The following is a 27,592-nucleotide window of genomic DNA, read 5'->3' on the forward strand; positions in this document are numbered from 1 at the left end:
ATACGTTTCTGACATTCAAAAACAAAACAAAAACAAATCAGCCACCAATATAGCCACCTTTCTTTGCAAGGACACTCAAAAGCCTGCCATCCATGGATTCTGTCAGTGTTCTGATCTGTTCACCATCAACATTGCGTGCAGCAGCAACCACAGCCTCCCAGACACTGTTCAGAGAGGTGTACTGTTTTCCCTCCTTGTAAATCTCACATTTGATGATGGACCACAGGTTCTCAATGGGGTTCAGATCAGGTGAACAAGGAGGCCATGTCATTAGTTTTTCTTCTTTTATACCCTTTCTTGCCAGCCATGCTGTGGAGTACTTGGACGCGTGTGATGGAGCATTGTCCTGCATGAAAATCATGTTTTTCTTGAAGTGTGCACTTCTTCCTGTACCACTGCTTGAAGAAGGTGTCTTCCAGAAACTGGCAGTATGACTGGGAGTTGAGCTTGACTCCATCCTCAACCCGAAAAGGCCCCACAAGCTCATCTTTGATGATACCAGCCCAAACCAGTACTCCACCTCCACCTTGCTGGCGTCTGAGTCGGACTGGAGCTCTCTGCCCTTTACCAATCCAGCCACGGGCCCATCCATCTGGCCCATCAAGACTCACTCTCATTTCATCAGTCCATAAAACCTTAGAAAAACCAGTCTTGAGATATTTCTTGGCCCAGTCTTGAAGTTTCAGCTTGTGTGTCTTGTTCAGTGGTGGTCGTCTTTCAGCCTTTCTTACCTTGGCCATGTCTCTGAGTATTGCACACCTTGTGCTTTTGGGCACTCCAGTGATGTTGCAGCTCTGAAATATGGCCAAACTGGTGGCAAGTGGCATCTTGGCAGCTGCACGCTTGACTTTTCTCAGTTCATGGGCAGTTATTTTGCGCCTTGGTTTTTCCACACGCTTCTTGCGACCCTGTTGACTATTTTGAATGAAACGCTTGATTGTTCGATGATCACGCTTCAGAAGCTTTGCAATTTTGAGACTGCTGCATCCCTCTGCAAGATATCTCACTATTTTTGACTTTTCTGAGCCTGTCAAGTCCTTCTTTTGACCCATTTTGCCAAAGGAAAGGAAGTTGCCTAATAATTATGCACACCTGATACAGGGTGTTGATGTCATTAGACCACACCCCTTCTCATTACAGAGATGCACATCACCTAATATGCTTAATTGGTAGTAGGCTTTGGAGCCTATAAAGCTTGGAGTAAGACAACATGCATGAAGAGGATGATGTGGACAAAATACTCATTTGCCTAATAATTCTGCACTCCCTGTATATGCCAGCTTTACAATAGGATTTTCGCAAATACTCATTTGTAACTCACTGCTACGTTGATCACTAACACTTCTTCCTTCCTAGCATTTGTTTCTGAATGACTGACAATAACATGGACAAATGGAAAAGAAAGAAAGGAGGAAATGAGAATGATTGCACTGACAGCACTGGTGTTGTTAGGCCCTTGCAGTGATTCAAACCAGTAGGGAGCGCCTCTTGCTGCCACCACATTTGATATAAAGAAAGACTTGTGAATATGGCTAGTTTTAGTGAAAATGTTGCTTCCTTACATTAGTATTATGTGTTTTGCAATTATTTTTTTTGTAGTGACTAAGAAAAAATTATGCCTTTTTCATTAACAGAGTTGCAGTTGGGCAGCACTTCTTAACTGCCGAGCTCTTTGTAGGACCCACTTCTAAATTCTTGTCTTGCTCCTGTGTTCCCCTCTTTTACAGTTAGACTGGAAGAGCCAACAACTACGAGTTCCCTGATGACTCCAATTGTGTACAAACCTGACATCCCTACATATAGTCCCCATGCAACAATAGCTTCACACGTTGAAAGAGCTGAAATCCAAGGAAAAGGACCAGAACCTGTTGGACATTCACCCACAGACAGCCCACTTACTTCTACACACACCACAGCCTCAGCAACTCTTACTACCACTTCACAAGAGCTTGTATCAGGAGATATCTTGCAGCTGCCTCCATTACCCACCTCCCGCACTCAGCCTCCATGTCTGGACATCTCCCAATTAGATCAGGCAGGACCAGGCAGGGGTGAGACCAGTGGCAGAGGGGAAGAAAGCAGCAGCCAGGGCAACTCTGGTGGGTCTGAGGTAGGAGCAACAGCAACCCCGGAGATCACATCAAGGCCTAGTAAACTTCAGGACATCAGTGCACGGGTTGAAACGTCATCAGTTGAAGACGCCGCTGCACACCCAGTTCCATCAGAGATCCTTACACCAAAGCCAGACATTGCAGCTGGGACTACTGAAGTGGGGGAACAACCTGCAGTTGTTTTCAAAGAGGATTACACCATTAGAGCTCAAACGATATTTGACCATGAGAAGTCTCTGGACATTCCTGAGACGGCATCAGCAAAACCTCCTATCCATCTCATCATTGTCAATGTGCAAAGCACCAATGGGTCAGAATCAGGTGAGCTGGGTGGGGTGTTAAATAAGTCATGTAGTAATTTAAGTCATACTGTTAGGCCCTGGAAAGCATTAAGAGAAATGGCATATAGATGCCAGTACTGTGTTGAAAATTTGGTTGGAAGTACTGGCAAAAATAATAAGTACATGTTAGCATGTCATGTAAGCATCGTTCTCTAGAAAGAAGGAGAAGTATGATGACAAAAACACACATATGTCCATGCCAAAACATGTCTTTTTTTCTTGCCGTGATTTAAATAATAATCTATCCCACGACAGAACATATTAACTGGAAGCCAGCAGGCATTTAAAGCCCCCAGTATGGGGGCTGTAGAGGTAGACCTCCAGAGTGGGAATATTTCACCATTGGCAATAAAAAGATTATTATCTAACATGTGGTGCAATGTGCCCTCCTGAATCTTGTAAAAGGCTTTGGCTGAGAACATTTATCTTGGGAATTACTTTATGTTTGTTATGTTGTGCTGTCAAGGACTGAAGAACAGCTGATTTTGTTGTCTCAGTGGAGCCACATACACCACAGCCTTGAACTTGTCTAAATACTAGTCTAAAGAGGTTTATGTATAAACATAAGTGTTAACACAGCTTTAAAATGATTGAGAAATCTTGAATGTAAGCACACTGATTTGCAGCACTGTGATAACAGTGCAGATAATTCAATTCAATGGTATTTATACAGCGTCAAATCACAACATTAATTGCCTCAAGGCTTTATGTCGTAAGGTAGACCCTAAAATAATACATACAGGGAAAAAACCCAGAACAACAGAACCAGGCTCAGGGAGGGGCGGCCATCTGTCACGACCAATTGGGGTGAAATGCGATAACAGCACCTTGCAAGTGGCTCTCCTGTCTACTGCATGTTATACCGAGGCAGCATCCATTGCAGCAGTGAAATAACACTGGAACAAACTGTAGACTGACCCGATTCTATCAACAATTTGTAGTAAGAACTTCATGTGTAAAATGGCAAAGGACACAGCTCATGGTGTGCAACCTTTTTTTTATATGCTCACACATTTCACACAAAACATGCTGTATTTGTAGAGCCAGATGTGGAAATGAAGTCAGTCATTGCTGTGCAGCCAGTTTGTAGTTAAACACACTGTAAACACACCACAGCACTGGAAAAAACAGGATGGGTTCGGCAAAAGACAAACACTGTATATCAACAGTCTTTCTGAACACTTTCTTTTCACTCACACGCAAAGAGACAGTGGAGGTCTGATGGAGTGATTAGTCTGCTGGCTTTAGACATGCCTACAGAGTTTGGTCTTCAACTTTCCCATCAGGATTTCTGCACAAAGAGTTGCCAACAAACCACAAATACTGGACTGTAATAATCTTTTCTCCAGGGAGCAGTTTGAGTTGCTAAAATTAACAAGTTCTCAAACAATCCCTATATTCTACACTTCATTTTCTCTTAATTCGTTTGAATTAGCACCATTACCACCAATGTTTGATTACATTAAACAGGCTAACCAAGAACTGGCACGCAGTCATGTTATTTTTCCCCCTTCTGATTAGGCTGGATATGGCCACAGTAGGTCCTGTGTTGTGTCTTTAATCTAGGTTCTCTAGAGAGAAGAGAAATTTCTCCGTTCGAATTACAACCATATCAAAAGTACATATTTATAATTAAAAAATTAAAATCACTTGCTGTCAAATGTGAGATGTAGGGCGTGATTTGCAGTGAATGCAGTGGTGTTTACAGCAGTAAAACAAAGACACTGTATTTTCACCAGCTTGCTCAGATCTTTGTTTTGGCATATTTTGTGCCTGGAAATGGTTAATAGCACTTGACAAGAGAGAGGCCCTGTCTGCCCAGAGCCTAATAATCATTGATTCAGATTACAGTGCATATGTGTTTGCTACCCTTAGCCAAGTGGTACCATCTTCCAGAAGTTGTGTTTGTTATTAAAATGATGAAGGCCTGTTCTGTTACATGTGTAATATACCATCACATGAGGCCCTCCAACTCTCAGTTCATATCCTCAGGAAATTAGGAAAGTTGAACCATTGAGTGTTACAATGAAGAATGACTTCTTCATGTGGTGTCAAGTTCAGAGTGACACAGAGGCTGACATGGACCAATTAACTAGTCACTTAACAGTAACAGCATGCTTCTTGGTCAACTGTTTTTTTCTGCTGAAGTTTTGTACATATTTAGACAATTTAAGGTCTGTAAGTTCTCTGTTATGACTCTATATACATTTGCATACTCTGCTTCCCCTCTGTATAGCTTCCATGTGTACCACTAGGTCTTAATGAAGAGACACAAGCATGCATTGTTTGAGAGAAGCCGCTGGCACAGACTGACCTTAATTATAGGAAACTCAGACTTTTAACTGTTAACCATCCAAATATGCTCTTCGGCTCATTTTAACAAATATCAGAAATGCGCTACTGTGGGTTTTTGCCAGAGCTGTAAGATCTTAGATCCTTCACTGAAGTTGCAGTACCACAATGCAAAAGCTCTGCTTTCAAATGCTTTACTGATGTTAAGGTGAAGAAACGTCATCAGGAATATTAAAAAATTAAAAATATAAAAACCTCTGCAGGTTTACGATGAAAAGATCACCATAGCTAGTGTGTCTTCGAAGTGAAGCCTTTAAGCTTGGATTCTGATGGCAAACCAAGATTTCCGAATGTATTGTAGTCTGTGGTGAAGCCACCCTGGCTGGATTTTGTGAATGTAGTACAAACTCTTCTGATGAGTCTATGGTCTCGATCACATTGATTTTTAAAGCTTAGTAAGCAAGATATGCTTTAAAACTGGCTACCTTGATTCTAACTATAACTGCATGTCTGTCAGTATCACAGTCAAATCTGACCCTTGGTCTTGAGTTTTAAAAGTTTAAGGCAGCAAAAATGTCTAGCTTGAGGCATTATAACAGAACTTAACATAACAACATATGATGTTGTGGTGGATACATCCATCTTTTTTTCTGCTGTCTGTGATTCCCTCGCTCAAGAGCACACTTAACTACGACGAAACCACCAGAATGTCACCTGTTGTTCGGGATCACTGACTGATCTTTAGCCAGTGTGAGTGGGGCTTTAGCAATCAGTTTCACATAAACTGCCAGCAACCTGCCTAGGAACATGTGTTTTTCCTCTCAACTGCTGGTTGCTAGTTCATAACTGACCCGTCTCTAGACCTGTGTTTCTGAGGCCTTCATTATACATGACTTTATGCTACAATACCATGATGATCTAGTTTAATTATAATAAGCAAAACTTTTCTACCAGGCTGCAAACCATTTTAAATTTGCTCTAAAGTTAGTCATTTTAACATAGAGGCTGTATGGTGATTTATTTGATTTTTCCCAAGAGGCTGTGGCCTGGTACTGACATTGCACTTTAAGTAAGGAATAAAATCATAACACTTGTTGCTTGTTTTTCTTTTCTTTTTTTGTTTTTTGCCTTGATGTGTTATATGGCTGCTTATCATCTGCCTCTAGTGAAACGTCTCGTGGACCTCCTGAAGCAGCCTGTGACCAGTAAAGGTATCCAGGGCAGCGGGGAGATCACTTCCCTTGAGGTGCCTCCGATTGATATGGCACAAATAGTCAGCTTTTTCAATGGAAAACATGAGGTACTTTCTATACACTGATATGTCTACTAAATAATTCTAGTTTAATCCTCCAATATACATATATATGTATGTCTGTGTTTGTGTGTTCTCCCATTTTTTTCTATCACTACTAGTAAACACAGCTGTGTCTTCAGCAAACTAATTCATTCAAATCATTCAACCAGACGCCCTCTCCGTGAATGTGTAAAATAGTCTAATCTGGTCTGAGTCAAGCTACTGGCTCTTTGTCATTCTTTCTCATTTGTTAAAAATAGCCAATTTGTTTCAATCCATCCAGGTAACACCTGAACCACAGCAGCCAGAGGAGGCCAGAGGAGATCAGTTTGAGACGGCCACTCCTGGAAATGTGAATGAGACAGAAGTAGAGGAGGAAGAAGACATCAGCACGACTCCCTTTACCTTCGAAACTGGAACCGGGGAGATATTTCCACAGGAAACCACGGACAAGAGCATTTATCTTCAAGCTGTATACCCAGATGATGTTGCAGTCTCAGGCCTGGATGCAGACACAGTTTCTTATGTTTTTACAGATGCCATGAGAGTCAACACTCAAGAACCACATGAAACAGCAGTCTCAACCACATACACTCCCCCTGTCTCTACAATATCAACTCCAGTCCTGCTTGGTGTTTCCAAGGATGTTGCTCATGTTGCCTTAACTGATGAGGACATGGAAGGCTCTGCAAGCAACTCCACAGACGATGAGGTTGGCAGTATGCAGGAGGGCTCTACAGATGGTGCTATACCCACCCTGGCTACCGGACACCAGTTGGATGCGAGGACTGATGAGACAGAAATCGGAGGAACAGAGGTTGTGACTTTTATCCCAGACACAAAGTCACAGGAAACCACTGAGCAGGCCCAGACTGGGGACTTTGAAGGGTCTTCCTCTGGAGAAGATGAGGCTTCAGGTCAAGATGTATACCCGTCAGACACACCCAGTCTTAGCACCATGCTTAGCACTATGATTTCAAATGACCTTTATACCCAACAGCCTTCACCTGCAGTACCTACAGAAATCGCAGATGTGCTTGGTGTTTCATCAGGTGATGTTGCAGTTACAGACCCAGACTCTGGTGCAGACCAGCTGTCTGATGAGGAGGGAGCTTCTGGGGAACTTTTCAGAGAAGTCGCTATTACTGTTTCACCAGCCATGGCAGCTGTGACCTTCACCAATGTAAAGAGCACAACTGCAGAAATGAGCAAACTTAAACCCTTTACCCATCCCTCCTTTGAAAATAAGAGCCATCCAGCTGTCGCTACTGAGTCTCCGTCTGCCTCCTCTGACATCCACGCTCAGTTTTACAGAGAACATGCTGACCTGTCCACCATGGAGAACATAGACCAGACCACACTCTCCACTACTTCACCCTTTTATACTTCTGAGCAAAAAAGCTATTCTGTCCCCCAGCGGGCTCTAATCCCTGACCCGGCTGCCACTGCTGTAGCAGAGGAGAAGTTTGTAGACAATGATAAAGACATCACCCCCTTTTTTGTGGAGTCCCAACCTCAGATGCCTGAACAGACAGTGGCCACAGTTCAACCTGAGACCAGCTCGGACACAACTTATTCAGTCATGACCAGCACTATAAACATTACAGGTACATGAACTCTGTTGTTGTTGGTTTGGTTCATAGCTGCTTCAGTTGTTTTAAACAGCACAGCAGCTTGGTTTCGTTCCCCTGCTTAACATTTTTGCCAGTTTTGGCAGCAGCTATAATGTTTGAGCTGAGCCCTCTCTCAGCCTTCTGCCGTAGTTAAAAGGGATAGAACATGCTTTTTCAATGGTAATACCCACTTGTGCTATCAAAAGTCTGTAATACACTTTTAAAGTTCCCAAATACAAGGTTTTCCCTTTGCACATCAAGTATTAAATAGACAGCTTAATAGCTGCTCACAAAAAATTATTACATAGTTTCCACCTTCATAACAACTCACCCATTGTTAACACACCCTCATGGATTTGTAAAACTTTAGGGGCATGATGATTTCAGTCAGATGTGAGGTAGCTAGCAGGTGTCTGGTAGGCCTGACCTAGCAGTTTTAATGAAATTATACGACAAATAATGTACTGTCAGATCCGTGAGCTGACCTTACTGTCCTTAGCTGACATGTTAGTCCACCTGCTTGTTCAAATGCGGTTACTTCATGGCTTCACAAAACGAACATTTTGGCATTGTGTGATGTTTTTCAAACCAGAAGTGACCAAATCCAGCTTAAAAATGCAGAGTCTTGAACCCAAGACATTCAATTTAGTTTTATTTATCCATTTATTCTCTTGTGCTTACCTTTTTCAGGGTGGCTGCAGCTTATCCCAGCTCTCTTAGGGCAAGAGGCAGGGTACACACTGGACAGGTCGCCAGTCTGTCGCAGGGCTAAGCAGCATTTAGCATTTAGCTTCCAGGTTTGCCTATGTGATTTGTAGCAACAGTGTATTTAAGTTGTCCCTTGTTGGCCTCGCTTTTCTAGAAGATGGAGAGGTTCTACAAATATATGCATTAAAAATTCACAGCAGGATAAAAGCCTGTCCTGTTTGCAATTGAAGGTTCCTTGTAAACATTTGTGCAGATGTTGAATTTTCTGATATATTTTAATATGAGCAGGTCAGCCCACCAACAAACCGAGTGTCTATTACCACAAACGTGGACAGCCCTGCTGTGCCAATAAGGAGTTGCAAAGCCTTTCTGAACTGCAGTACGTTTCACCGCTCTTAGTGATGTTGATGATTTTAATCGTTTTCCATTCTCATTGTCTCCTTGGCAGATCTCCTGCCATGCTCAACCAATGTGTGTCAGAACGGAGGCTCGTGCTACAAGAAAGGACCACAAAATGTCTGCATCTGTGCACCTGGATACACCGGGTGGCACTGTGAAACAGGTACAGAGAGCCTCAGAGCCAGGTGTGCTCTTTTAACAAGCCATCCTGACCCTTCCTGACAGGTGGATGTATAATAATGCTGGTCTGTGTTGCATGTCTGAAGATATTGATGAGTGCCAGTCTAACCCGTGTCTGAATGGAGCCACTTGCCTGGATGGGATCAACTCCTTCACCTGTCTCTGCCTCCCGAGCTACAAAGGAGAGTTCTGTGAACAAGGTCAGGAAACAGAATTAATAAGCAACTGTGTCAAAATCATTCATCTATGGAAGTCAGTTCTCAGATATATTCTTTTCAAGTAAGTCTGAACTTACTGCAGAGTTTGGGTCTTTGGGCCATCATTCAGCTTTGGGCGTTGGCTCTTCAACAGATGAGTTCCAGCCGTAGGACTAATATTTTTGCCGTTACTCAGCAGATAATCAAAACTCAGGCACACAAGAGGACTCCGAGGATTAATATTTTCCAAACAAGGAAACAGTTCTCAGCAGCAACAGTTTTTTTTTCTGCTGCTCTGAGCAAAATGTTTGGTTTCAGAATGAGGCCCCATAGTTTTTCTTTTGTATCATGTAGTCATGATAAGAAGCCATTTAACTAAATTCCGCTTTTATTTGCTTGCTTAAATTATTTTACTCAGTCTATTAATGGTTTGGAGTCATACATTATACACTACTTAATGTATTCATATGCAGTCATTGTAGAATAAAAGTACAACAACTGGATCTGTCAATTCTGAGGTTTCACAGTATATATCAGGATATTTAAAAAGTTATTTGGTCCTTAGCAAGTCTTGAAATGAGTTAAATACAACCACAGATGAACAAGAACAAATTACATATTATGTGCTATTATTTATTTAACAAAAATGTAGCGGAGGTGTAGTGTGGTGTGCCACTCCACTCGCTAGTTCAGTGACACTGGGACCTGGAGAAGGGTGTGTGCCAAGCAGAAGATGCTCCACTCAGTGACTGCAAGGTGCTCAAATCATCATCGCTCCACCACTGTGCTGACAGTTGGTCTGAGGTGTTTAGGCTGTTTGGTTTACTCCAAACATGCTGCTCTTATTATGGTCAAACATCTCCATTTTGGTTTTGTTGTTCAAATTTAGCTCTGCAAAGCTAAGCCATGCCAACATCATCTTTTTGGAGAGAAGCGGCTTTCTTCCAAACATCCTTTGCGCTTAATATTGTGGTACCTACACTCCTGAGGAAATTTGCATTTTGTTCTGCTTATCCAAGTCAGCATTGTTGGGGTCTTGTGGAAAAAATAGAGACATTGGTGCTATAAGAATTCCCAGTTTGCAGGGCGTATCTATTTGAATGATGAATACAGTGTGTAAAGCTAAATGTAGACACTCAGACATAAATTATGGACTGTTTACTGCTTATTTTTCCTTCCTAGTATATGCAAGAGTTCAAAAATCAGGGACACAGCTGTCCTCTTGCAGCTTTTTGCCAATGGAAAGAATGAGGGAAGAAAAATAATTGCCCTCTATTTTTCCAGAAAGCTTTTGCAGCTGCGTGTGGAATTGAATCAATACTGACAATACTGCTTCAGTTTTTTCAGGCTGGGCTTAATATCCTGGGTGATGCTGAGTGATGCTATGTTTCATACTCAACTGACCACTCTGCTAATTTCAAACTGGCAGACAGAGAGCTGTGGCTTATAGTGCTGCATTCATTAGAGACCTCACCTTTCATTCCAGGTAGCTGCACAGAGGCAGGATTAAAATGAGGTCAGTTGATGATGGCTACTACCTTAAAAGACTCGACAGATACTGTCCATCATGACTTTACTGGCATGTATAATTCTGGTGCCACTGATACAAAACAGCCATTGTTTGTATGGTCAGACAAAGCAAAGGGCTGATTATGTGACTTGTATATGAAGTTGAATGTGTGTTATACATGAGCTCTTTGTGTGTGTCTCTGTGTGCTTGACCTGCAGACAACTGGATGTTTGTGAGACTTAATGAAGTCCAACTGTGTGTTGCTGAGCTCATTCAGTGAGGGGCTTTCACTCCCCAGCTGGACCTCAGCTCTCTCTGTGCCTCTCTTTCTCTCTCACCGTCTCTGGCCAGAGCACAGAAATAAAATTCAGAGCTGTTGTGTTGCTGTTAGCTTCACCGTTACAACAGCATGTTTCCAAAACAACATGTAACTTCATCAACAAATGAAAATCTGATTCCAGATTATGAAGTGTACTAGAAGGCAGTGATAGGCAACCAGGGAAATGTAGTATAGCTACTTTTAGACAGAAGTTCGATTAGCTACACATTAACACCTAAGGAGTGGGTAAAATGTGGTTACGAAGCAGCAAAGTCTAAACATTTTCTTGAATATGCCACATGAAGTTTGAAAAAAGGCACTTATTCATAGTAAGAGATATTGTGTCTTACAGTCTGTTTAGTAGAAACCGCATACTAATGCTGGTTGAAGCTTCCCTTTGCTCTCAGACAGCTTCAGCTCTTTATTGTCATGATCCTAGTTTTGGTTGTTATAGTTTTGATTGCTAGGTTTTCATTTGTTATCTAGCCTTACATTTTCCCTCCTCCTGTCATATTGTGTCTAGTTTCCGGTAGTCGTATCCCTCTTTGAAATCAGTCCTGTCTCAATGCTCAATTTGTCTGTTTCTCGGTTATGCCTCCGTGTGTAGTCCATGTCTGTTATGTATTTTAAGTTCTATCCCTTGTTCGGTGTCTCCATAGTCTCGCCTCCGTCTCCATGTTTATTCGCTTCTTTCCCAGTGGTGCCTCTGTCTCTTGCTCCCTCTGTTCCTTGTATTTAGTCAGTCTGCATCTCAGTGTGTTTCTCATACTTCCTGTTTTACTTTGATAGTCTTCTGTCCTGTTTGCAGCATGTTCTGTTTTCGTTCCCCGTCTCGTTAGTTAGACTATGTTCAGCTCGATCCCCACCTGTGGTCTGTTCCCTTGTTTGCCTCTGCTCATTGTCATGATCTCTCTCAGTTTTGTGTGTTCTGCCACTATGTTTGTTTAGTTTATACGGTTTTTATTTTCATCGTCAAATTAGTGCTGCTGTCCTGCTGTATCAGAACCTGTGTAGTATCAGGTCCATAGACCATACTGTATAAACACTGATTTGCACCTGTGGTCTTTCTAATGGTGATGTCTGCAAGAGCAAAAAGGTTGGTTCTGTCACGATCCTGGGTCTCTGACCCAGCGTTTTCAGTTTACGTTTTGAGTTCTTAAGTTATTCCTTTATTATGTTGAGTAATTGGATTATCTTTTGGTTGCCTTTAGTTTATTTATGTTTCACTTAGGTCTTCGGTGTTAGTCTGTCATGTTTCTTGTCTTCTTGTCCTTGTTGTGAAGTTGTATTGTCATGTCTGCTTTCCGTTCAGTTTCCTGTTTTATTTTGAAGGTCTATGTCCTATGTCAGTGTAGTCAGTTTTGCTTCTTTTGTCTCGTTATGTCAGATTAGTGGCAGCTGTTTCCTCCTGTGCTTCCACTTCCCGCTCGCCTTTTGTTAATATTCAAGTTTTGGTCCAAGTTCGTTGGTGTCTATATTTTGGGTCCTCTTCGCAAATTCATACAGTGTGGTGCCGCATACTGTGACAGGTTCTATAGAAGTCTTTTCCTCCTTTGAGTTGTGATCTTGGTAAACACTTTATTGATTAGTTTAAAATCTCAGTCACAGCTTTTAAGTGTTATTGAATACACTAGGATCCATCCATCACAAGGAGAGGTGACTTGGATTAGTTTGCTTTTGACTGACACTACCACGTGATAAGCTGTGATAAGGCATGCAGTGTCAAACCTGGTTTTATAACACCAAAAGAACGTGCTCAGCTCAAGGCTTTACAATGCGACCTCACCAACCAAAGCTGAAGTCACTATCTAACATTTTATTTCCAGTCAGTGATCTAGTTGCTCAGAAGGCCACTGAAAGCCACTAAATTAATTTTCTTCATTAAATTGATTTGCCAAACAATTTCTTTCTGCATTATCCTGATGAAAGTGGCTGTTAAAAGATGCCAAAAGGGATTCAGGTGATCTGTCACAATAATCAGTCAGAACGTGGTATTTAATTCAGAAATGAGAGGTGTACTATGAAACAGGTGTACATAGTCTTTGTTAGCTGGCCTAATAAAACCAAGAACCCTAGTCAGAGATACTGGCTATCACAACAGTGGTTCACAGTTTTTTGGGTTAACCCATGGTGTTAATTTCTATTGTAACATCTGTATATTAAAGCTAAGTCCTTGGAGTTTAGTCCTACGAAATGCACAACGTTTGGTGAATTGAAGATTCTAGACTGGCTGTAGGTGTGTAGGATAAGTCTCTTACCTGTTAATCTAATAGAAGGGCATCCCTCGGATACAGGCAGGTTGACATTCAGATTGCAAGCACGGCATCTGCCGCCAGATTAAATGTAGCTTTATCAAACATGGCTATGGTTTTAAGTCTTCAGGAGTGCAGTTTCAGTGAACCTGTTCATAGTTAATGACAGTAGAAACAAACATTCTGAGAGCCTATTTGATGTAGTTGTTAACCGAAGCTCCTGGCATGTCCTAAATTTGATATTTCAGTATGTGGATTTTGTTTTATTGCCTTAAAGATAAGTAGGGACTTGTCATTAGTTATGATATAGCCACATACATACCACATTTTTAATTCTGCACCAACACAAGAAGTCAAGATAAAGTGTATATCATATGAAATATTTTTTCCACCTCGTTTGATGGTTCTTTCACATTTTGTTTTTCTCTTTCTGCAGACATTGAGATGTGTGGTTTTGGTTGGAAGAAGTTTCAATCTCACTGCTACAAGCACTTTACACACCGTCGGACCTGGGACGCTGCAGAGAGGGAATGTCGGATACACGGAGCCCACCTGACCAGCATCCTGTCGCATGAGGAGCAAATTTTTGTCAATAGTAAGTTTGTGTTGTTTCGATGAGGTGTCTAAAATGTTCCTTATACTATCAGTCGACAGTATAAGGAATTATGGGTCTAGAGAGTCTGTGAAAAAGTCCTTCGGGGTACAAATACTAAAAATGCATATCATAAATGAAACAGTTTTTGGCCATGCTAGCAGCACAACTTTGTTGTTTGTGGTCAACCACTCGTCCAGACTACTTTTGGTTGGATGGTCTAAAACTAAATCTGATCATATTTTTGAAAATACAGTAGAAATGGCTACCTAAAACATTAGTTACATTTTGAGTAGCTGCTTTGTTATTTGATTGCATTGATTTCAACATGTCTTTGGGTTTCATTCACAACGAATGTATGTAAAAAAACAAACAAGCAAACAATGAAACTTTGATGATAAATAATAATTTTACCAAATTTGAAAACGCAAGCAAATGCTACACGATTTGCAGTCACTGCTCTACTACAGAAATCAGTCTGAGAATAGTGATGGAGCTGCAAGTAAACTCTGGTGAAGCTACTGACACTGAGCTCAACGGTGCTTCACCATAATTCTTTGTTGTCTGTTTACACTCCTCTCCAAAATGCTTTGTTTGGTATTGATCAGGTTCTGCTTCGGTAAAATGATCTCGGACTCACTGCATCGTGCTTTTTCCCTGCAGATCTAGGAAGTGACTACCAGTGGATTGGCCTGAATGATAAGATGTTTGAGAGAGACTTCAGATGGACTGATGGCAGACCAATGGTAAGATAAGCACTATTGATAAGATAAGTGGCTATGGATATAGTTAGATTTACAGACATCAATGATTATTGATCGTGGGGCGATCGTGACTCAAGAGTTGGGAGTTCGCCTTGTAATCGGAAGGTTGCCGGTTCGAGCCCCGGCTCGGACAGTCTCGGTCGTTGTGTCCTTGGGCAAGACACTTCACCCGTTGCCTACTGGTGGTGGTCAGAGGGCCCGGTGGCGCCAGTGTCTGGCAGCCTCGCCTCTGTCAGTGTGCCCCAGAGTGGCTGTGGCTACAATGTAGCTTGCCATCACCAGTGTGTGAATGTGTGGATGACTGTATGTGTAAAGCACTTTGGGGTCCTTAGGGACTAGTAAAGCGCTATACAGGCCATTTACCATATTGTTCCCCAGTGTAACCATTTGCAATTTGATTTAAAATCAGCCTTCAATGATACATGATGGCTCTCATATAGCAGTAGCAGAGGTGTTTTATTAAGGTACTGTTAATAGCCAGAGTATAATAGTTTCACATTTAACTGAAAGAAAGAAAAACACATGGCAGCTTTCCAAGTCTTTAATAAATGTAGAGCAAACACGTTACAAGAAATGTCTCGACTCTTAGGGAGCTGTCTACTATCTACATTAGTCAGGCTTATTTCAGTACAGTTTCAAGATGAACCATTTTACATGAACGAATCCAAAATAGATCAGAACCAGATGAAGTGGGGAATGACTGGAACCAAACTGGACTTGGGCCAGATTGGGCCTCAAGATTCATTCCATGATCTTTATTCATTTTTGATATTCTTATTCATTCTACTGTGCAAGTAGAACCAGACGTGGTTTGCTAATCTGTTATGGAGCCTACAGGTTCAGGTAGATTTCTTTGATTTTCAGTGGAAAATATGTTGGGGTTCAGATGTTCTCAGACACTGTACCTTTCAGAATGTTGTTTGACTTCAAAAAACACGAGTCCAATGACAGAATCATGCCTGTTTTTAATGCTGTGCCACCTGAGGGCCCAGATTGATTTTCAGCCTTGTCCCGTGAAGGCAGAGATGATGATATTATGAACTGTAGCTGATGAAATATTGAGGCCTACTTTTTTTCTTCATTGAAGAAAATTATTCAGAAAATGTTCCACAATTAGTAGACAGTTTTTTTGTGTGTGTGTGGGGTTTTTTTTTTTTTTGCAGATTGGGGAACCTCTGCCCATCTTTACTTCTGCATCTCTAAGTTGCTGATTTTATCCTCAGTCAAGTTTACGACCTGTTGCTATATTTAACTTGCTGCTGTACCACTCTGAGCATGCCTGATCTCTGGTTAGTACAGTACAATCTGGGAATACCAGGTGCAGTAAGATTTCAATCTTAAATATCATCAGCCTCTCTCTTTTAATGGGTTATGTCCCACAGGCGTTCAAGCTGGCAGTAATTAAACCACTACTTAAAAAGCTACTTAAAAAGCTGGGTTAAGATCACTTGAGTTAATCTCTAGGAATAGAGATTATATCTTAAAGATATAATGATGTGGATGATTAATTTCCTTCTTCTAAATTCAGATAAAACTGATGTTATTTTACTCGGCCATAAATATCTTAGAAATATGATATCTTACACTTACACTAGATGCCATTACCTTGGCCTCCACTGTGAGAATTCTTGGAGTCATTTTTGACCAGCATATGTACTTCAATGCGCATATTAAGCAACTTTGCAGGACTGCTTTCTTCCATTTGCGCAGTATCTCTAAAATTTGAAACATCCTGTTTCAAAGTGATGCTGAAAATCTAGTTCATGCATTTATTACTTCTATGCTGGACTACTGTAATTCGTTATTATCAGGAGGCCCTAAAAACTCCCTGAAAAGCCTTCAGCGTGGCAACACTGATCTTTTATCACTCACTATGTGTTTATAAACCATTTTGCATTAGTTATTATTACTACTCTGGCCACCCTTCCCTGAAGCTGGTCCTGGTGGAGGATTTTTCCTATTAAAAGAGAGTTTTTCCTTCCCACTGTTGCTAAAGCACTTGCTCATAAAGGGGCATCTGATTGTTGGGGTTTCTCTATATTATTGTAGTCTTTACCTTTTAATATAAAGCACCTTTGGTGATATATAAATAAAATTGAATTGAATTTAAATTGGCAATAAACCTTATTCGGGGCAAAATGTTCATGTGATGTAGCAGTTGTAGGCAGTGATGACACAATCTCAAACACATGGTTCATCTGCTGGAAACTCAGAGCAAGAAAATTGAAATCTGATCCTGAAGAGGGAGGACTGTGTCATGTGTTATCATTCTTAATACAGACACACCCTGAATGGGGTCAAATCGGAGCCATACACCATGTTAAGTGCGTGCAGTAGATATACAGTATAAAATGAACAAAAATGAACTTTTTGTGTATTTCGTCTGGTATATAAGGCCACACAACCTTGGGTTTGTTTAGGCCTGTTGTTTTTTTGTCTCTGCAGCACCACTGTCTGTATATTTTATGAATTACATCCAGTCACATGTGATGAGTATTGACTGCCTTCTGAAGAGGATAGGTGGGGACTTCATAGTCTATATTCACAAAAGAGATATTGTCCATAAGTTGTCTATAAGTAGATACAGCTATCAGTAGCTACGATCGTAAAGAGGACATTAATGAGAAAAATACTGGCAACAGCCAGTGCTGCCCCTTAACCATCCAGCAGTTTCAAAATCCTACATTACCTAATTTTTGAGTTATCGCATTGACAAGTTTTTCAGAAAACCTGACTTCGAATTTGAGTTTGAGGCCACTAAGATTCTAACTTGTAGATTTTTAGCAGATACAACTCATTTTCAAGTTCTCTTATTTACAAACCTTGGTGTCCACACAGTGTCAGGCTGACAGGTTAAAAATCCCCCCAAATGATCTTGTTTTTTTAAGTGTGATTTGACCCTATATAAATAAACCTGAATTGAATTTGTTTTTTCCTGTGCATTTTCCGAGAACAGGAAAGGTGCTTAAATCACAACTAAGATCACAAGTACCTAAAATATTTGGCCAGTAATGTATGTTTTTGCTAAATTTGCAGTTCAAGGTTCAAGATTACTTTATTTCTATCCCTAGGTAAATTTGCTTTACATAAAAAAATGATAGCATTTGGCATCCACTCACAAAGCACACACACACCCATTAAACCTGACAAACACATATTTGATAATTAGATGCGTGATAAAAAACAATATAAATAAGATGAAGATGAATCAAATAAAACAGTAGCACCAGTAGGGACAAAGCTGTTTTTATGTTGCTAACTTGGGACTAGAAACCTCCGTCCAGAGGAAAGAAGCTGAAATTCACCCCATAGAGGATGGGGGGCCATTATTAACAATTGATAAAGCCATCCTTTGTATCTGTTGAAAGTACAGGGAGGCTAGACAGGGCTGTGACTCACCTGTCAGGACCATCTCACTATCTGATTCAATGAGTTTTTTCTCTGTGACAGAGGTCTGACTGAACCATGTCACCAAACAAAAAAAGTGCCTGTAGCTTATGCCCTACTTCTGTGATAATGTTGAGGTGGAGGGGGAGAGGTGAGCCCTCGGGTGAACATAGACTATAGTACTGAAAAGTTGTGGAAACTCATGAGGGGGGCAAAAAGGGCACAGTGGCAACCGATAAAAGTTCAACGTCTGGTGTGCAAATAAACTCTCTAACAGTCACAGCGCTATAGTAACGTTTATTCACATACAAGCATACTCCCCCTCCTTGGGATTTCCCCTTTACCCCCACATCCTGATCCCGATGAAATGGAGCTCCAAATCCATCCATCCATCCATCCATCCATCCATCCATCCATCCATCCTCATCCGCTTTATCCGAGGCCAGGTCGCAGGGGAAGCAGCCTAAGCAAAGAGGCCCAGACCTCCCTCTCCCCAGCCACCTCCTCCTCCAGCTTATCCGGGGGAACACCAAGGCGTTCCCAGGCCAGCCGAGAGATATTATCTCTCCAGCGTGTCCTGGGTCTGCCCTGGGGCCTCCTCCCGGTGGGACATGCCTGGAACACCTCACCCAGGAGGAGCCCAGGGGGCATCCTTGTCAGATGCCCGAACCACCTCAGCTGGCTCCTTTCGATGTGGAGCAGCAGCGGCTCTACTCTGAGGGTGAGGGACCAGACAAAGAGCGATTCAGAAGACCCTTATGAAAAGAACATCGAGGGAACAGTTTACCCTGCCCGGGATAGGGTTACCGGGGCCCCACCCTGGAGCCAGGCCCAGGGCGGGTGCCTGAGGGCGAGCGTCTGGTGGCCGGGCCTTAGTCCATGGGGCCCGGCCGGGCACAGCCCGAAGAGGAGACATGGGCCCATCCTCCCGCAGGCCCACCACCCGCAGGAGGCGCCATAGGGGTCGGGTGCATTGTGTGCCGGGTGGCGGCCAGGAGCGGAGGCCCTGGCGGACTGACCCCCGGCTGCCAAGACTGGCAATTTGGAGCTTTCTGAGCTCTCTCAGAGAGCTCCAAATCCGTCAATTGAAAAATCGACGTCCTGGTCCTGCTCTGTCAGCCATGTCTCAGAAAAAGTCATCACACAGCTGTGCCTGTGTGAAGTCTTTCTGGAACCTAACGTTCCGCTGGAGTTCATGCAGCTTGCTGCTCACAGACTGAACATTTCCCAGGATAACAGAGGGCAGGGGAGTTCGACTGACCTGTTGTCTCCTCAGACACAATTTAACACCTCCATGTCTCCCTCTTTTTGTCTTCCTCTTATCACTTGTTCTGTCTTTTGGTATAAAACCCAGCATACATGGGATGAGGTCCTTACCACCATACAAGAAGTTAAGTTGTAGCAGCTCCTCACGGGAGTAAACAATCCTCAGCGGGCTTACAGCCTCACACGCATCATGGGAAACAGGCCAGCACAGCTGGGGCCTTATTTAGAAAAGGAAAAAAAACAAACACAAAAAAACAGAAAAACAAACTTAGGATGCTAAGCGCTTGTTCATTGCTGGTCGCTAAGTGCACATGCCATCTTAAATGTAACAGCATTACTTTGTAAACTAATTTAATTAGACAGTCTGTAACATAATGCCCTTTGTAATTTGTCTTCTGATAGCAATATGACCATTGGAGGCCAAACCAGCCGGACAGCTTCTTCCAGTCAGGAGAGGACTGTGTGGTGATGATCTGGCATGAGGGAGGACAGTGGAATGACGTGCCCTGCAACTATCACCTGACATTTACCTGCAAAAAGGGAACAGGTATGCACATGGAAAAACATACGTGTTCTCTTTGGAGACTAAAGGACAACTGGGAAGAATGCTTTCTTTAAGTAAAAAAGCTTAGAGAAGCTTTTTTATTTAACTTTAACTTTGAAGCTTAGCTTCAAAGTTATTGGCTAGGGATAGTAAACATAGAATGAGCTGCATTCATAAACTGTGCAGGTGTAATACACAGACACATATTAGCTAATTTGTGCAGACTAAGTCTGCAGACCAAGTAACAGTCTTTTCAATTTAGTTTAGTTTTATTGCCAGCAGTTGCCAAAGCTGTGTTCTGTACCAGACTCTTCAACATGGATTAGGTTTAGAGGCCAGCCTCAAGTGGCCACGAGAGGAACTGTACTTTTGCGTTAGCTTTGTTTTGTTCAGTGCAGTACTTACATGGGGTGTGGATGAAAAAGTAAGTGTTGTCTTTTGCTTCTAATTTTGTCTCGGTGATCATTCTAACCTTAAACAACAGAATCACAGTACAGTCTTTATCTTTTACTTATCTTTATCTTTCACTTACAGTGCTGTGCATTGTATTAAAAAATGCACATTTTTTTGCATATTTGACACATGTTTCAGATCATCAATCAAATTTTGGTTTTTGACAAAGAGTAAAAACAAAATACAAAGATGGTGGTGTGTGGTCTAACGGGTGCCAGTTGCCATTTAACACATCTATAGTCACATGGAGGTTGAGAACATCATATTACAGTGTCAGGGTATAGTTATTAGAGAGTTCCACGGGAGTCATATGTTGTACAGCATGCCAGATATAGCCAGACTGCCAGAATCTTCCTGGTTTGTTCTCAACCCTGGAAAGTAGCACAGGTGGCATAGGGAGCACAGCTGGGATACCAAGCAAGCATGCTAACCATTTAAATCCCCATTACTCAACATATGGAAGAGCCATCTTGCATATGAAGACCAACAAACTAGAGCTATTGCTGGAAACTACCTCCTCTATTTGGGACTGTTGCGTGTTAATAATCATGGAGACCTGGCTACATCATTAGAGACCATGTTTATTCACACCAGAAGCTAAAAATGACATGAAGTCCAGTTACCACTACTGAAGTCCAGTCACCATGTTTGACTGGTAGTCTGATGTTCTGTTTATGAAATGCTGTGTTAGTTTGATGCCAGATGTAATGGGACTCAAACGTCCAAAAAGTCCAACTTTTGCCTTGTCAGTCAGTCTAAAGTATAAAAGTCTTGGAGATCATCAAGATGTTTTTGGCCGATCTGAGATGAGCCTTTGTTGTGTTTTGGGCAGCTGTAGTTTTCTCCTTGGGACTCACAGAACTGCAGCAAATATGTAGAGCTTTGCTTATGTTTAGAGTTTCCTGCACTGTCCCAAGTGTCAATGGAAATGATTGGTACAGGTTTGTGAATAACATTATTAAACTCTGCATCTCCTGCCAACAGTATCATGCGGTCAGCCTCCTGTGGTGAAGGATGCCCGAGTTTTTGGGGCCACAAAATTGCGCTATGACATCAACACCCTGCTCCGTTATCAGTGTAAGCAGGGCTTCATTCAGAGACACACCCCAACTATACGCTGCCAGGCCAACGGCCAGTGGGACTCGCCTAAAGTCACCTGCACAAGCCGTGAGTCTCCTCCTAATTGTACTTTAGCTAACTTTTTCATTAAAGGTCTGTAAAGTATTTTCAACTGTACTCACTTTTAGTTAATTTCTACATCTGTGCTCTCAGCTGCAACCTACCATAAGACATTTGTTCTTCAACGCCGCCACACCCAGAACAAGCATCAACACAGGCACTATCAACACCACACCAAGAGTCAGGAGGAACACAGACAAAACCAAGGGCAACAGCAGATTTCCAACATCCTGCAGAGCAACTGGATCGCCATTCAGAGTCATCGACAGCTGAGTAAGGAGAGGCAGCTGCAGGTCCGCACTCGCAGCCAGGATCAGATGAAACACTCAGTGGATTTGTAGTTGTGGACATCAGATTTTTGGTGATGACTAATTGCAGCAGTCTGTCTAGAGGCACCGATAGAGAGTGATGTTCCACTGAACTGTCTATCAGTGTCTCTTGAGGGGACATTTTTACAATTACATTCCAGGATCAGACACCAAGGACAGTTTAGCTTCATTTCCAAACTTCATTTATTGACCACATCAGTCTCCCCACAAAACCATGGTGCTCAGATTATTGATATGCTTCCTTTTCACTGCTTCAAACACCAGCTAGTGCCATTGTTCAAATACTTGGATATGTTGTGTCTGATATAGATATACACAGCCATGTCTCCTAAGGAGGTCGCCCTAAAACCAGGTCTATCAGTCACAACACAGGAGCACTGCAGCCTTTAGCTCCTCAATGCGTTCTACACTTAATAGTCAAAGTGTTCAGTGTAACTTAAGCCATCAGCTTTTAACCTGCGCTCATAAGTCTAGTGCCTTCTGTCAGATTTTAATGCAGCTCAGTGGCAAATTTTTCATTAAAAGGAATTCAAGTCTTTATTCTTTGTTAAACAGTGTAGTCACGTCCAAGCTGGTTAAAGACACTCACACTTTGTTAACTTTTAAAAGGGATGGAAATGGAAAAATTAAATGGAAACATTTTAGCAGTTCTTGAGCAAAACTAACAAAAAATGACAACTTTGAACTTGTCACTGAATTATAAAGATGAGCAAGAATTCCCCACCTCAAATCACCTCAGATTGTTACCTTTGACCACATTTTCAATGTGTCTGCCTATCTGAACTCATTGTTTTTCATTGTTTGTCTATGATTTTGTACAAAATATTTTACCTGAGTTTTTTTCTTAATTGAGATTTGATGAACACAAATAGGAAATTGTGATGAATATGTCGTCTGTCTATGCTGTGGCTATTAATCATAGGATATATATTATAAATATTATCTGAAGCCATAAGAATTTAATTTATTGTATACTTCAAAACTATGAAAGGACTGTGATATTGAATAAAGGTCCATGGAACTGAAGTGATATCTTCTGCACTGTTTACAGACTCTTGTCATGATCTTTCTTATTGAGAAATCATGTTATCATTGACAGTATGTATACGCAATGCCGTCCTCTAGTTTTATTGAGATTGTTGATTTTCTTTATTGTGCTGTGACTCAAAATTGACTTCCTCTATTGTCAATGAAAACACTTCTGGTTATTTCTACGTTATTTTTACATTATTAGACACATACCTTCATGTTGCCTTTTCCTGTAGACGTGGAATCAGTTTGTTTATTGTTTTCAAGGAATAAGAGAATGTATAAGAAACAAATAAACATGACCACCTGCTCTATAAGATTTTTTTTATGCATCTCACGTTGTCTTCATGTCCTTCATACATTTTCCTTTAGTATGTTGCATAATAGTATGTAACAATATGAGAACAGCACCACCAAGGCTGGAGGCGGAGCAATATTGGAAAAGCACATGGGAGAAGGACGCAGCCCATAACGGTAATGCTCAATGGCTCGTGAATCTAAGAGCAGACCACAGCAAACTCCCTGAACAAGGTACAGTAACCATCACAGTGGCAAACATTCAAGAGAAGGTCTCCAGTAGTAAGAGCTAGACAGCACCAGCCCCCGACATGAGTCGCGCTTACTGGCTGAAGAAGCTGACGGCACTCCATGAGCATTGGGCAGCACAAATGAACCAGCTGCTAGTTGCCATGCGTTAACTGTCCGTTGCCATGCGTTTACATGCGTTGTTATGGGTTAACTGTCCGTTGCCATGGGTTATATGACCGTTGCCATGGGTTAACTGTCCGTTGCCATGCGTTAACTGTCCGTTGCCATGCGTTTACATGCGTTGTTATGGGTTAACTGTCCGTTGCCATGCGTTTACATGCGTTGTTATGGGTTAACTGTCCGTTGCCATGGGTTACCGGTCCGTTGCCATGGGTTACCGGTCCGTTGCCATGGTAACCGGTCCGTTGCCATGGGTTACCTGACCGTTGCCATGGGTTAACTGTCCGTTGCCATGCGTTAACTGTCCGTTGCCATGCGTTTACATGTGTTGTTATGGGTTAACTGTCCGTTGCCATGCGTTTACATGCGTTGTTATGGGTTAACTGTCCGTTGCCATGGGTTATATGACCGTTGCCATGGGTTAACTGTCCGTTGCCATGCGTTTAAATGTGTTGTTATGGGTTAACTGTCCGTTGCCATGCGTTTACATGCGTTGTTATGGGTTAACTGTCCGTTGCCATGCGTTTACATGCGTTGTTATGGGTTAACTGTCCGTTGCCATGGGTTACCGGTCCGTTGCCATGGTAACCGGTCCGTTGCCATGGGTTACCGGTCCGTTGCCATGGTAACCGGTCCGTTGCCATGGTAACCGGTCCGTTGCCATGGGTTACCTGTCCGTTGCCATGGGTTAACTGTCCGTTGCCATGCGTTAACTGTCCGTTGCCATGCGTTTACATGCGTTGTTATGGGTTAACTGTCCGTTGCCATGCGTTTACATGCGTTGTTATGGGTTAACTGTCCGTTGCCATGGGTTATATGACCGTTGCCATGCGTTAACTGTCCGTTGCCATGCGTTAACTGTCCGTTGCCATGCGTTTACATGCGTTGTTATGGGTTAACTGTCCGTTGCCATGCGTTTACATGCGTTGTTATGGGTTAACTGTCCGTTGCCATGCGTTTACATGCGTCGTTATGGGTTAACTGTCCGTTGCCATGGGTTATATGACCGTTGCCATGGGTTAACTGTCCGTTGCCATGCGTTAACTGTCCGTTGCCATGCGTTTACATGCGTTGTTATGGGTTAACTGTCCGTTGCCATGCGTTTACATGCGTTGTTATGGGTTAACTGTCCATTGCCATGCGTTTACATGCGTTGTTATGGGTTAACTGTCCGTTGCCATGGGTTACCGGTCCGTTGCCATGGTAACCGGTCCGTTGCCATGGGTTACCGGTCCGTTGCCATGGTAACCGGTCCGTTGCCATGGTAACCGGTCCGTTGCCATGGGTTACCTGTCCGTTGCCATGGGTTAACTGTCCGTTGCCATGCGTTAACTGTCCGTTGCCATGCGTTTACATGCGTTGTTATGGGTTAACTGTCCGTTGCCATGCGTTTACATGCGTTGTTATGGGTTAACTGTCCGTTGCCATGGGTTATATGACCGTTGCCATGGGTTAACTGTCCGTTGCCATGCGTTAACTGTCCGTTGCCATGCGTTTACATGCGTTGTTATGGGTTAACTGTCCGTTGCCATGCGTTTACATGCGTTGTTATGGGTTAACTGTCCGTTGCCATGGGTTACCGGTCCGTTGCCATGGTAACCGGTCCGTTGCCATGGGTTACCGGTCCGTTGCCATGGTAACCGGTCCGTTGCCATGGGTTACCTGACCGTTGCCATGGGTTAACTGTCCGTTGCCATGCGTTAACTGTCCGTTGCCATGCGTTTACATGCGTTGTTATGGGTTAACTGTCCGTTGCCATGCGTTTACATGCGTTGTTATGGGTTAACTGTCCGTTGCCATGGGTTATATGACCGTTGCCATGGGTTAACTGTCCGTTGCCATGCGTTAACTGTCCGTTGCCATGCGTTTACATGCATTGTTATGGGTTAACTGTCCGTTGCCATGCGTTTACATGCGTTGTTATGGGTTACCGGTCCGTTGCCATGCGTTTACATGCGTTGTTATGGGTTAACTGTCCGTTGCCATGGGTTATATGACCGTTGCCATGGGTTAACTGTCCGTTGCCATGCGTTAACTGTCCGTTGCCATGCGTTTACATGCGTTGTTATGGGTTAACTGTCCGTTGCCATGCGTTTACATGCGTTGTTATGGGTTAACTGTCCATTGCCATGCGTTTACATGCGTTGTTATGGGTTAACTGTCCGTTGCCATGGGTTACCGGTCCGTTGCCATGGTAACCGGTCCGTTGCCATGGGTTACCGGTCCGTTGCCATGGTAACCGGTCCGTTGCCATGGTAACCGGTCCGTTGCCATGGGTTACCTGTCCGTTGCCATGGGTTAACTGTCCGTTGCCATGCGTTAACTGTCCGTTGCCATGCGTTTACATGCGTTGTTATGGGTTAACTGTCCGTTGCCATGCGTTTACATGCGTTGTTATGGGTTAACTGTCCGTTGCCATGGGTTATATGACCGTTGCCATGGGTTAACTGTCCGTTGCCATGCGTTAACTGTCCGTTGCCATGCGTTTACATGCGTTGTTATGGGTTAACTGTCCGTTGCCATGCGTTTACATGCGTTGTTATGGGTTAACTGTCCGTTGCCATGGGTTACCGGTCCGTTGCCATGGTAACCGGTCCGTTGCCATGGGTTACCGGTCCGTTGCCATGGTAACCGGTCCGTTGCCATGGGTTACCTGACCGTTGCCATGGGTTAACTGTCCGTTGCCATGCGTTAACTGTCCGTTGCCATGCGTTTACATGCGTTGTTATGGGTTAACTGTCCGTTGCCATGCGTTTACATGCGTTGTTATGGGTTAACTGTCCGTTGCCATGGGTTATATGACCGTTGCCATGGGTTAACTGTCCGTTGCCATGCGTTAACTGTCCGTTGCCATGCGTTTACATGCATTGTTATGGGTTAACTGTCCGTTGCCATGCGTTTACATGCGTTGTTATGGGTTACCGGTCCGTTGCCATGGTAACCGGTCCGTTGCCATGGGTTACCGGTCCGTTGCCATGGGTTACCGGTCCGTTGCCATGGTAACCGGTCCGTTGCCATGGGTTAACTGTCCGTTGCCATGCGTTTACATGCGTTGTTATGGGTTAACTGTCCGTTGCCATGGGTTATATGACCGTTGCCATGGGTTAACTGTCCGTTGCCATGCGTTAACTGTCCGTTGCCATGCGTTTACATGCGTTGTTATGGGTTAACTGTCCGTTGCCATGCGTTTACATGCGTTGTTATGGGTTAACTGTCCGTTGCCATGGGTTACCGGTCCGTTGCCATGGTAACCGGTCCGTTGCCATGGGTTACCGGTCCGTTGCCATGGTAACCGGTCCGTTGCCATGGTAACCGGTCCGTTGCCATGGGTTACCTGACCGTTGCCATGGGTTAACTGTCCGTTGCCATGCGTTAACTGTCCGTTGCCATGCGTTTACATGTGTTGTTATGGGTTAACTGTCCGTTGCCATGCGTTTACATGCGTTGTTATGGGTTAACTGTCCGTTGCCATGGGTTATATGACCGTTGCCATGGGTTAACTGTCCGTTGCCATGCGTTAACTGTCCGTTGCCATGCGTTTACATGCGTTGTTATGGGTTAACTGTCCGTTGCCATGCGTTTACATGCGTTGTTATGGGTTAACTGTCCGTTGCCATGGGTTACCGGTCCGTTGCCATGGTAACCGGTCCGTTGCCATGGGTTACCGGTCCGTTGCCATGGTAACCGGTCCGTTGCCATGGGTTACCTGACCGTTGCCATGGGTTAACTGTCCGTTGCCATGCGTTAACTGTCCGTTGCCATGCGTTTACATGCGTTGTTATGGGTTAACTGTCCGTTGCCATGCGTTTACATGCGTTGTTATGGGTTAACTGTCCGTTGCCATGGGTTATATGACCGTTGCCATGGGTTAACTGTCCGTTGCCATGCGTTAACTGTCCGTTGCCATGCGTTTACATGCGTTGTTATGGGTTAACTGTCCGTTGCCATGCGTTTACATGCGTTGTTATGGGTTAACTGTCCGTTGCCATGGGTTATATGACCGTTGCCATGCGTTAACTGTCCGTTGCCATGCGTTAACTGTCCGTTGCCATGCGTTTACATGCGTTGTTATGGGTTAACTGTCCGTTGCCATGCGTTTACATGCGTTGTTATGGGTTAACTGTC

General features: G+C 43.1%; 1 protein-coding gene across 2 annotated transcripts in view; it reads left to right on the forward strand.

The window, feature by feature from the left end:
- The window catches only part of vcanb (versican b), a 34,115-nt gene extending 11,034 nt beyond the window's left edge, over positions 1-23,081 (forward strand). For both annotated transcript variants that reach the window (XM_004572806.6, XM_012925183.5), the window contains exons 7-16: positions 1,728-2,432; positions 5,911-6,044; positions 6,322-7,645; positions 8,808-8,921; positions 9,025-9,138; positions 13,653-13,811; positions 14,472-14,554; positions 19,628-19,772; positions 21,207-21,389; positions 21,495-23,081. In XM_004572806.6, the coding sequence (XP_004572863.3) occupies positions 1,728-2,432; positions 5,911-6,044; positions 6,322-7,645; positions 8,808-8,921; positions 9,025-9,138; positions 13,653-13,811; positions 14,472-14,554; positions 19,628-19,772; positions 21,207-21,389; positions 21,495-21,742 (3,209 nt within the window). In that variant the 3' untranslated portion in view covers positions 21,743-23,081. The remainder of the gene's footprint in view (positions 1-1,727; positions 2,433-5,910; positions 6,045-6,321; positions 7,646-8,807; positions 8,922-9,024; positions 9,139-13,652; positions 13,812-14,471; positions 14,555-19,627; positions 19,773-21,206; positions 21,390-21,494) is intronic.
- The last annotated feature ends 4,511 nt before the right edge of the window (positions 23,082-27,592 follow it).

This window comes from Maylandia zebra, linkage group LG7 (genome assembly GCF_041146795.1).
Source record: "Maylandia zebra isolate NMK-2024a linkage group LG7, Mzebra_GT3a, whole genome shotgun sequence".
NCBI classification, from domain to species: Eukaryota; Metazoa; Chordata; class Actinopteri; order Cichliformes; family Cichlidae; genus Maylandia; species Maylandia zebra.